Source organism: Dermacentor albipictus, chromosome 1 (assembly GCF_038994185.2).
Source record: "Dermacentor albipictus isolate Rhodes 1998 colony chromosome 1, USDA_Dalb.pri_finalv2, whole genome shotgun sequence".
Taxonomy (NCBI): Eukaryota; Metazoa; Arthropoda; class Arachnida; order Ixodida; family Ixodidae; genus Dermacentor; species Dermacentor albipictus.
In genome coordinates, this window is record NC_091821.1 from 268,660,342 (window position 1) to 268,672,676 (window position 12,335).

General features: G+C 44.6%; 1 protein-coding gene across 4 annotated transcripts in view; it reads left to right on the forward strand.

Annotated features, from left to right (window-relative positions):
* Positions 1 to 3,893: 3,893 nt before the first annotated feature.
* LOC135915986 (guanylate kinase) overlaps positions 3,894 to 12,335 on the forward strand; it is a 34,753-nt gene continuing 26,311 nt past the window's right edge. For all 4 annotated transcript variants that reach the window (XM_065449193.1, XM_065449202.1, XM_065449177.1 and 1 more), the window contains exons 1-3: positions 3,894 to 4,024; positions 8,275 to 8,360; positions 8,433 to 8,521. In XM_065449193.1, coding sequence (XP_065305265.1) covers positions 3,917 to 4,024; positions 8,275 to 8,360; positions 8,433 to 8,521 — 283 coding nt within the window. In that variant the 5' untranslated portion in view covers positions 3,894 to 3,916. The remainder of the gene's footprint in view (positions 4,025 to 8,274; positions 8,361 to 8,432; positions 8,522 to 12,335) is intronic.

The following is a 12,335-nucleotide window of genomic DNA, read 5'->3' on the forward strand; positions in this document are numbered from 1 at the left end:
TAATTGTTAATATTACTTGTCTGATTACTACATTGAGTAATATTAAAGTATGTTTAGCTGCGGTAAAAACAATGCCGAGAAAATAGCTTGATTATGGCGTTATTTTCAAGGAGTTTTGTGAGCATTTTCTGAAACACCCTGTGTGAGCGAGTGTTGCTTTTACGAAGGCAAGTGCTTTTGCGGAACCGTTGGCTCCGGGCTGAAGTTATCCTTGTTGATAAATGATAGGTACACGACAGCTGTGACCTGGTCGCGCGTCCGGAATAACCGATTTTTTTTTTTCTTGCTTTCTCGCCGTATGATGAACTTCTGACCTCAAATTGTTTTTATCGACATTCCGTTGTGCTCTACTGGCTAAGCCCGTCGAATTCTCATTGGTATTGGTTGGGATTTTTATAGTGGCTTTCGCTAGATTTCGAATTCCCACTGTGGCACAGCGCACAATCGGATGAAGAAGCGTGCCGCAATATGAAAAGTATCCTCCGAACTCACCATTCTCTCCACTTTTTCACATTGCTTATATTCAGAACATTTCAATGAACCATCGTTGGCAATGTTTTACCTGTGGGTCTCTGCCAGAAACGATCTCTGTGAACTAGCTTATATTCGACGTATTGTTCGCCCAACAGCTCCCTTCGACAAATGATCTTTTCATAAGTTCGCTAAATGCGGTTAGCAACAGCCGTAGTCACTGTGTATGACTTTAATGTGTATTATCTCAGGTTTCTTCTTTTTTTTCTTTTATGGGGGTTTTACGTGCCAAAGCCACTATCTGATTATGAGGCACGTCGTAGTGGGACACTCCGGAAATTTGGACCAGCTGGGGTTTTTCACCGTGCACCTAAATAGAAGTACACGGGAGTTTTCGCATTTCGCCCCCGTCTAAATGCAGCCACCAAAGCCGGGATTCGACCCCGCGACCTCGTGCTTAGCATCCCATCACCATAGCCACTAAGCAACCACGGCTGGTATTATCTAAGGTTGGCGCAAGCCAGTTATTTACAACACCTACAACGTTACAATGTGACTCGCACGCTCTTCAAAATAAAGTTGGTAAATAGCTTGTAAATCCACGTGTTTACAAGATTACCCATGTATTTTACTACGTTCTCACTAGTTCTGTACTAGCGAGCGACTAGTAAAGCTAGTAAGTGCTACCTTTACTAGCCAGAAAGGCTTCTTAGTAGTTTTTACTAAGTGACTACTAAGCTACTACTACCTCGTCTGGCCGTGGCCTATTATGCTGTGATTGTGATAGTCCTATGCAAAATTGAGATAAACTGTTGGAATAACAGTTATGTGCGACTTCGTAGCACACATATATGCAGACAGTAAGCTTTAGAAATTTGTGCAAAAAGCTTTGATTATTTAATCAACATATGTGCTCACCGGTGCAACATGTGCTCCCTCAAACTAGGACTATAAATACTCTTGAAGTTGTCCTTTGAGTAAACGCCGCGTAGCACCTTTGTCATCATCATCAGCAGCAGCCTATTTTATGTCTACTGCCAGGACGAAGGCCTCTGCATGCGATCTCCAATAGCCCCTGTCCTGCGCCAACCGATTGCAATTAGCGCCTGCGAATTTCCCCATTTCTTCGCCCCAGCTAGTCTTCTGCCGTCCTCGACTGCACTTCCCCTCTCTTGGCACCCATTCTGTAACCCTAATGGTCCACCGGTTATCTAACCTACGCATTACATGACCTGCCCAGCTCCATTTCTTTCTCTTAATCTCAATTAGAATATCGGCTATCCCTGTTTGCTTTCTGATCCACACCGCTCTCTGTCTCTTAACGTTACGCCTAACATTCTTCGTTCCATCGCCATTTGCGCGGTCCTTAACTTGTTTTCGAGCTTCTTTGTCAGTCTCCAAGTCTCTGCCCCATATGTAAGCACCGGTAGAATGCATTGATTGTACCCCTTTCTTTTCAATGATAGTGGTAAGCTTCCAGTCAGGATCTGACAATGTCTGCTGAATGCACTCCAATCCATGTTTATTTTTCTCCAAATTTCCTTATCATGATCAGGGTCCCCTGTGAGTAATTGACCTAGTTAAACGTACTCCTTCACAGACACTAGACGCTGACTGGCGATCCTGTACTCTTGTTCCCTTGCCCGGCTATTGATCATTATCTTTGTTTTCTGCCTATTCATCTTCAACCCCACTCTTATACTTTCTCTGTTAAGGTCCTCAATCATTTGTTGTAACTCGTCCCCAGTATTGCTGAACAGGACAATGTCATCTGCAAATCGAAGGTTGCGGAGATGTTCGCCGTTGATCCTTACTCGTAAGCCTTCCCAGTTTAATAACTTGAATACTTCTTCCAAGCACGCAGTGAATAGTATTGGAGAGCTTGTGTCTCCTTGTCTGACCCCTTTCTTTATAGGCATATTCTTACTTTTCTTGCGGAGAATTAAGGTAGCTGTGGAATCTCTACATGTAGATACTTTCCAGGGTATTTACGTAAGTGGTCTGTACTCCTTGATTGCGTAATGTCTCTATGACTGCTGGTATCTCTACTGAATCAAATGTCTTTTCGTAATCTATGAAAGCCATATAGAGAGGCTGATTGTACTCTGCGTATTTCTCGATTACGTGATTGATCACATTGATGTGATTCATTGTAGAGTATCCCTTCCTGAAGCCAGCCTGTTCCCTTGGTTGACTAAAGTCCAGTGCTGCTCTTATTTTATTGGAGATTATCTTGGTGAATATTTTATATAATACTAGAAGTAAGGTATTGGGTCTATAATTTTTCAATTCTTTAACGTCTCGCTTTATGTGGCTTAGTATAATGTTGGCATTCTTCCTGTTCTCTGGGACCCTTGAAGTCGCCAAACAGTTCGTATAAAGGGCCGCTAGTTTTTCAAGCATAATGTCTCCACTATCTTTGATTAAATCGACTGGTATTCCATATTCTCCTGCCGCTTTTCCCCGTTTCATGTCTTGCAACGCCTTTCTAAATCGCTAGTTATGGAAGGAGCCTCTGTAACCGGTTCATTACAACTTCGAATGGAGGTATCGTGGCTGTTCTGGGTACTTTACAGGTTAGTATAGAATTCTTCCGCTGCTTTTGGTATATCTTAGAGGTTGCTGATGATACCCTGCCTATATTTCAGTGCATACATCTTGGTTTTCCGATGCCTAGTTTCCTTCTCACTGATTTCAGGCTGCGACCATTTTTCACGGCTTCTTTAGTCTCTCACGTTATAATTTCGAATATCGCTTATTTTCGCCTTGTTGATCAGTTTTGACAGTTCTGGGAATTCTATCTTATCTCTTGAGCTGGGCACTTTCATTCTTTGTCGTTTCTTTAGTAGGTCCTTTGTTACTCGGGAGAGCTTGCCTAGTGGTTGCCTTGGTGCCTTACCTCCCACTTCAGTTGCTGCTTGTGAAGCCAACCTAGTTACGGTTTCATTCGTTACCTTTATGTCATCGTCATATCTTTGTTCTAAGGCTGCATATTTGTTTGCAAGTACCAGCCTGATTTTGTCTGCTTTTATCCTTACTGCCTCAATGTTGACTTGTTTCTTCTTGACAAATTTTAATCTTTCTCTCTTTAACTTGAGGTGAATGCTAGCCCTCACTAACCTATGATCTCTGCACTTTACCCTACCTAACACTTCTACATCCTGCACTATGCTGGGATCGGCAGAAAGTATGCAATCAATTTCATTTCTTGTTTCATATATATATATATATATATATATATATATATATATATATATATATATATATATATATATATATATATATATATATATATATATATATATATATATATATATATACAGAACAATGTGTAGCAGCACTGAGAGTAAATGTCTCTGCAGAAGAGTTCCCGTTGCAACAAAATCTGCTTCTTGGTCAATCCCACGTAGTGGGTATGATCCACGGTTGTGAAACGAACAGCAAAATGTTCTTCAGGATCACGCAAGCGTTTCGCGTTGTCTCCAACCTCCGACGGAGCGGCGGCGTCTCACCCGCCGGCCAGGACGCCGCATGCGCATCGGATCACGCACGTGTGAGTGAGCCGTCTGGACAACTTGGCACATCTTGCGTCACTGTCATTCAATCGACGTGGCCTCGCGGACCGAAGTGTTACTATTCCTTGAAACATACCCGCCAACTAGAGATGCATTGGTGGCACACGGTAGTCAGAATAAGCCCGGAGTCATCCATGGTATATGCTGCTGGGTTGAATGTTCAGTTCCTAGAACAGGAATAGATGTCCGGTCTACACATTCCCACTTTTACTCCCCGGAAATAACTGAAAATAAGTTGAGGACTTTACTTTCTAACCAGGGTGACTTGACGGATTCGGGGCCTCTTCAAACGAGCCCGAATAAGAGGCAAGCCTTGCGCAAAGATAGCCCAAAATAAGTCAAGTACTTCATGCAGGCCTTTATAAAACCGTGCTCGATTTAATAGATCATATATTGCGCTCCGCTCATATATATCATATTCGCTATATCAATCGATCATATTGCGCTCATATATATCACTGGCTCCGGACAGGCCGCCATTGGAATATGAACCTGGCAACGTTTAACGCTAGAACGTTATCTATAGTGAGGCGAGTCTAGCAGTGCTATTGGAGGAATTAGAGGGCAGTAAATGGGATATAATAGGGCTCAGTGAAGTTAGGAGGCCAAAAGAAGCATATACAGTGCTAAAAAGCGGGCACGTCCTGTGCTACCGGGGCTTAGCAGAGAGAAGGGAACTAGGCGTCGGATTCCTGATTAATAAGAATGTAGCTGGTAACATACAGGAATTCTATAGCATTAACGAGAGGGCGGCAGGTCTTGTTGTGAAACTTAATAAGAGGTACAAAATGAAGATTGTACAGGTCTACGCCCCTACATCCAGTCATGATGACCAGGAAGTCGAAAGCTTCTATGAAGACGTGGAATCGGCGATGCGTAGAGTGAAAACTAAATACACTATACTAATGGGTGACTTTAATGCCAAGGTAGGCAAAAAGCAGGCTGGAGACAAGGCAGTGGGGGAATATGGCATAGGCACTAGGAATATCAGGGGGGAGTTATTAGTAGAGTTTGCGGAACAGAATAATATGAGGATAATGAATACCTTCTTCCGCAAGCGGGATAGCCGAAAGTGGACGTGGAGGGGCCCGAACGGCGAGACTAGAAATGAAATAGACTTCATACTCTGCGCTAACCCTGGCATCATAAAAGATGTGGACGTGCTCGGCAAGGTGCGCTGCAGTGACCACAGGATGGTAAGAACTCGAATTAGCCTAGACCTGAGTAGTGAACGGAAGAAACTGGTACTTAAGAAGCCGATCAATGAGTTAGCGGTAAGAGGGAAATTAGAGGAATTCCAGATCAAGCTTCAGAACAGGTATTCGGCTTTAACTCAGGAAGAGGACCTTAGTGTTGAAGCAATGAACGACAATCTTGTGGACATCATTAAGGAGTGTGCAATGGAAGTCGGTGGTAACTCCGTTAGGCAGGATACCAGTAAACTATCGCAGGAGACGAAAGATCTGATCAAGAAACGCCAATGTATGAAAGCCTCTAACCCTACAGCTAGAATAGAACTGGCAGAACTTTCGAAGTTAATCAACAAGCGTAAGACAGCTGACATAAGGAAGTATAATATGGATAGAATTGAACATGCTCTCAGGAACGGAGGAAGCCTAAAAACAGTGAAAAAGAAACTAGGAATTGGCAAGAATCAGATGTATGCGTTAAGAGACAAAGCCGGCAATATCATTACTAATATGGATGAGATAGTACAAGTGGCTGAGGAGTTCTATAGAGATTTATACAGTACCAGTGCCACCCACGACGATAATGGAAGAGAAAATAGTCTAGAAGAATTCGAAATCCCACAGGTAACGCCGGAAGAAGTAAAGAAAGCCTTGGGAGATATGCAAAGGGGGAAAACAGCTGGGGAGGATCAGGTAACATCAGATTTATTGAAAGATGGTGGGCAGATTGTTCTAGAGAAACTGGCCACCCTGTATACGCAATGCCTCATAACGTCGAGCGTACCGGAATTTTGGAAAAATGCTAACATAATCCTAATCCATAAGAAAGGGGATGCCAAAGACTTGAAAAATTATAGACCGATCAGCTTACTGTCCGTTGCCTACAAACTATTTACTAAGGTAATCGCAAATCGAATCAGGAACACTTTAGACTTCTGTCAAGCAAAGGACCAGGCAGGATTCCGTAAAGGCTACTCAACAATAGATCATATTCACACTATTAATCAGGTGATAGAGAAATGTGCAGAATATAACCAACCCTTATATATAGCTTTCATTGATTACGAGAAAGCATTTGATTCTGTCGAAACCTCAGCAGTCATGGAGGCATTACGGAATCAGGGTGTAGACGAGCCATATGTAAATATACTGAAAAATATCTATAGCGGCTCCACAGCCACCGTAGTCCTCCATAAAGAAAGCAACAAAATCCCAATAAAGAAAGGCGTCAGGCAGGGAGATACGATCTCTCCAATGCTATTCACAGCGTGTTTACAGGAGGTATTCAGAGACCTGGATTGGGAAGAAATGGGGATAAAAGTTAATGGAGAATACCTTAGTAACTTGCGATTCGCTGATGATATTGCCTTGCTTAGTAACTCAGGGGACCAACTGCAATGCATGCTCACTGACCTGGAGAGGCAAAGCAGAAGAGTGGGTCTAAAAATTAATCTGCAGAAAACTAAAGTAATGTTTAACAGTCTCGGAAGAGAACAGCAGTTTACAATAGACAGCGAGGCATTGGAAGTCGTAAGGGAATACATCTACTTAGGGCAGGTAGTGACTGCGGGTCCGGATCATGAGACAGAAATAATCAGAAGAATAAGAATGGGCTGGGGTGCGTTTGGCAGGCATTCTCAGATCATGAACAGCAGGTTGCCATTATCCCTCAAGAGAAAAGTGTATAATAGCTGTGTCTTACCAGTACTCACCTACGGGGCAGAAGCCTGGAGGCTTACGAAAAGGGTTCTGCTCAAATTGAGGACGACGCAACGAGCTATGGAAAGAAGAATGATAGGTGTAACGTTAAGGGATAAGAAAAGAGCAGATTGGGTGAGGCAACAAACGCGGGTAAACGACATCTTAGTTGAAATCAAGAAAAAGAAATGGGCATGGGCCGGACATGTAATGAGGAGGGAAGATAACCGATGGTCACTAAGGGTTACGAACTGGATTCCAAGGGAAGGGAAGCGTAGCAGGGGGCGGCAGAAAGTTAGGTGGGCGGATGACATTAAGACGTTTGCAGGGACGGCATGGCCACAATTAGTACATGACCGGGGTTGTTGGAGAAATATGGGAGAGGCCTTTGCCCTGCAGTGGGCGTAACCAGGCTGATGATGATGATATTGCGCTCGTTTTGGCAGAGGGTTGAGGAATCGCTGAAAAAGGTGAGAAAAAAATGGTCGTAAACCAGTCATCATTCATTAGAACGATACATTGCGCTAAACGATGATAGCGGCATTTGGGTTGCTCCCCTTGCTTTTTAAGAAAGGTGAGGGTCCAAATAAATGCTCTCGTCGGGGTCCACTTAAAATTTGATGATGCCAAGGTACTCATGAGCACAGCAACATATATGAAATACTGTTTATAAGAATAGTTCCAACAACAAATCCAGAAACCGCGATGCGACCCAACGACAAGCTACCACATATCCGATTTATATTAAGTGGAACTTCGCTTCATAGCTCGTAGCTTATGAAGAGGTGCGCTCCCGTCAGGTGTGACAGCGGATGACCATATTTTCACCGCTTACTTATACCGCTATACATGCTATCTGTCACGTATGAAAAGTCGCATAGTCAGTGTATCACACACAAGCGCCTCACTTGAATAAAAAGGCTGAAGGTAACTATATATAGTCTTTCCCGTAATCATGCCCACCTCAAAACTTCATTATTTCCGACAAGGTCGCTGCTGTAGTAATCTCGTGTTGAAATCTCAACTCGTTCACAGATGTGACGGGCGTGGTTCATGTTCAAGCGGCGATCTTTACATATGCCCAAGTTCACTACTGTATGAATACAGCAGTGAACTTAAGCAACTATTATTTCGCAACAAGTTATACAATATTGGTTATTTGTTTATCTTTTTTTTAAATGTGTACGTTAGCATGGAAGATACCTAGCTATGCATAGTGGAGTATATGGACTTATTTACACCGCGCTTTAAAAAAGCCAAGGAGCTGGCGCCCTGCCGGTTCTGTCGGTGCGCGACGCCACAGACGCGCATTTGGGGATGACTGGCAGCGCACCTTGCAGGCTGCCGACACCGAAACTCGCAGCACCAGGATTAGGATGCAGGACGAGCACCGATTCTTGGTGCGGAAGCACGGAGCACCTGCGGCGTAAGTGAACAACGTGCACGGCGCGCGCCGTCGTCCCGTGGCGTCCGTCACCGTGCCGTACCCTGTGCACAGGGGACAGTCGCCCAGCCTGGAACCGCACGCCGATCGGGCACTCATCACGCACGTCCCGGCGCTGCCGCTCGCCGACGCCAAGAGCGCCCGTAAGAACGCTGGTCTCGCTTGGCCCCTCTGGGGCGGCAGCTTGGCGTTGGCCACCAACGTCGGCGTCGCACGTAACGGTCATCCGAAAAGTTCTGTGAGTCGGCTGCAACTCTCATTCGCAGATCCGTTCCGAGATTCTATTCGATACTCCTCCTGTTCGACACGGCCCATCTAAACCATCACCGGTTGAGTTTTCAAGTCCGCGCATGCTTGATATGCATGCCACCGCGTATTCACGCGCACGATGTCATGTTGGCTAGTGTATTGTATACATGTATATTGTCACGTTGTAATACTTTCGCGTGCATTTTGCCTGACGTTTTTATTGACGACCGTTTTTAGCTAGATTATGACTGTTATCCAGTTATCGCTTGGCTCGAGACCCGCCTACTGTACCGGAAATTTATTGGGTGTTGCCACCATTACTATAGCAAGGGAGTCTTGTCTAATCAGAGTGCGCGCGAATATTGTTGCACACTCTCGAATGCTCGTGAGCACCGGCAATTACTCTGGAATTATCATGCGGTGATAGATGTATAAATAACGGATGGTCTTGAACCATCAGGATAATTCGGATTCGACGACCGATGTGTGCGCTTGCCGCCATCGTGATTCGGGTGTTGCTTGTCTTTCCGATACGCCGAATCGGGCTCCCTGAACGGTACCAGAAAACGGCGTCTCTTCTTTTCCTCAATCGCTAACTCTCTCACTCTCTTTCTGAGCACAAGTTCGCCCTATAAACAGTCCGATTCCTAACCCACACTTCTGACAGTGTTTGGGTCTCCACAGTGGCAATATGCGGAGGAGCTAAAAGCTTTAGTCGTGCCTTGGTACCCTACTATACATTTTTCAGTCCGACAATACGTATAGTAGCTGTGAGGCAGATGATTATAGTACGCCGTACGACTGATACTATAGTATGACTAAGCTAAGCATGTTGTTTGAGATGTGCGGAAAAGCACCTGTCCATGAGCATACGTCTGGCGAAACCGGGCAGGTGCAAATCAGAGGATCGCCGTAGATCTGATGTGAAGCGCAGCAGAGTTAAAAGAGTTTGCTATAGGCAGTACTATACTAGAATGTGACGGATAGTAATGTCATTTAATACCTTGACGAGTATGCCCTGTGCTCATGGCCACATTTATTAAAAGAGAAGAGCACATATAAGACTGAAAATAGAATTGCCCTCTAACAATGCTGATGCTCGAACGTGAACCTCACTAGCTCGGAGCACTTGCTAGATACTTCCACCATACCTCTGGTGCCATGTATACAATTCAAATGTGGGTTAGTACCTACTTATGAAAACAGCGCGAAACAAGAAAGGACCAGAAGAAAGACTGGACGGGCGCAGCACTGACAACAGAAAATTTTGTTCGCAGCACGAGAATGGGTACCCAGATTTATAGGTTGTCGGATCCAAGAAAATCTAACGCAGGACAAGATACTGTAGAAGCACTGCTTATGATAAATAGCGGACTATACTTGTGTGTCAGTTATGTCTAACGTGAGTAAGTAAGTTTGTCAATGACTGTGGGCCCGCGATTTCTTTTTCACGTCCTGCCTGTCTTGACATTTGGGGCACGTCATATAGGGCGTGCTGGCCGTTAAGACCAAGAAGGGCTTGAGCGATCCAGTTCGCTTTGACGCCTCCCTGCGATGCCGATCTCCGAGGTCCCCGCTATTCCGCTTGGTGCATTCCGTGATTATGTCGACTAAGAGGTTGGGGTGACGCTTTCGTAAACTTAACGTTTATTTATAATATTGAGGCAAACATTGAAAACAAAACAAAAACCTATTAAAGAAGCACAAGTCCCAGTTACTAAGTAATAAAAGAGAGTGTTCTCTTTCCATTTTAAAGCTGTCATATTATTCTCTTCCAGTGAGGCAGTCACATGACCTGTACTACGTGGTCCGCTGGATTTGTACGTAGTATGTACATCACATGGTCCACAGCGTTTATCGCTGCCTCGCTGCCGGAGTGCTATCGTGCACAGATGTGTCATACTGCTGCTGTCAAAATTTTATGTGTTTTTTTGCGGGATGATTCATGAATTGGATATGAAGTATTTCTTTCTCAGCAGTGGTAGCTCATAGCAAAGACTGGCCGATCCAGAGGAGTGCCCCAAATTATAATCGTCATCTCTCTTGCTTGCGTTGCCTTTCTTAAAAACTCCGCGCTTGCTACTTTCTGGTCAAGAATGCTATATGTCGCGCTGATAAACGCGTGCTGTGCGTGATGTGAAAGTACCGGGCGCTCACCGTCAAAGGGAAGCTGAAACACTTTTCGAAAAAAAAATGAGTTCCCTGCGGCATTCTACAGTTTTGAGTCCACTGAACACGAATATCTCGTTTTAAAAGGGCAGAAACAAACGAAAGCGTCTGTTCTTTGCAAGAAAACGCGCACCAACGCCTCAGGGCATCGCGCGAACGCCGCTGTTGCCCGTGATTGGTCGGGACCACTTTGACGTCATTCACGGGGATCCCCGGTCGGCGCCGCCATTTCAGAGCGTAGCACGCTGTTCCGTTCTCGCTTCACAGCTGCGTTGTAAGCATTATGGAACGTTCTCGCTGCCTCGGAGAGCTTGTATTTTCGCCGAACATGTTCGAACCGACAGCCGATACAGAAAACGACGGCGGCAACGGGGGCAACGACGATGTTGAGTGTGCCAACAGCGAGAGCGATGTGTGCACCTTCTCGCGCGTTGGAAATCTTAGCTGGTACATATGTATTTTCATGTAGCTGCACGTTCGAATGACGGGAGAAAAAACGCGCTAAAGTGTCACTGGGTACTTGCTGCTGGAAGAATGCCGAAGCACTAAATCTCATTAGATTGTAAACACGGGTGCAATTTCGCGATGTCATGCATCTTGCCGCTGTTTGTCTAAAGTTCCATGGTTTTTTGCATGTTGATACACGATCGCGAACATAAGTGCCGCGTTTGGGCACTTCAAACTCTTTAACATTATTTGCCTCTGTCACACTGGCTGCTTCAAACTCTTCGATTGGTGATGGTAGTGGAACAGGTTTATCAGGGGCTCGGTTCTCAAGGTGCTCTGCTAGAATCTGAAAGAGTGCAAGGCGTGGATGTCATGAATTTCAGCATATCATGCATATCAGCAAACATGACAACAGTTGAATTGCTTACGGTAATTGAAATACTTTTTCAGTAATTTATGTGATGGATTAGTTGTCTAGTGATTTAGTAATGTTAATTATTTGGCGTCTGTAATTTCATGGCTAAAGTAATTTATTAATTGCGTTAAATATGCACCAGTAAGCTGTGTACGGCGCCAGAACGTTGGTAGTGTCGTGAGGTGTCGTGGAGGAACATGGGGGGAGGACATGAAATGTTGGCAAGTGTATGTTACCTTGAAGAAAGGTTGGCGTCCCTTTATACTTTGCTTTTTGCTTCTTGCATGCATGAAAACTTTTTGGAAGAAATCGTAAAGTAATACCATTACTTTTTTGAAAGCGGTAATTGGTAAAGTAATTCAAATCAATGAGCGCAATAAGAAAGTAATGAGTAATGTATTATATTTACTTTCAAATAATAATTTTGCCATGCGTGATGCATAGCCAGTTAAAGGCAAGAAAACAATTTTTGTCCAGCAGCGATGCCTGTATTGGGCTAGACCACGTCGAACGCTCACAAGTTCAATACCTCACAACGTTACTTCATTATTTGAGCCCGTTCGCCTTGCCACGGGCGCGGCTGTGCCGACGCGCGGTTTTGCGGCATTTCGCTGCTGGTAGCAAGCTGTGATTGCGAAATCTACGGAACGAAGTTTTTACACGCCGAGTTCAACTAC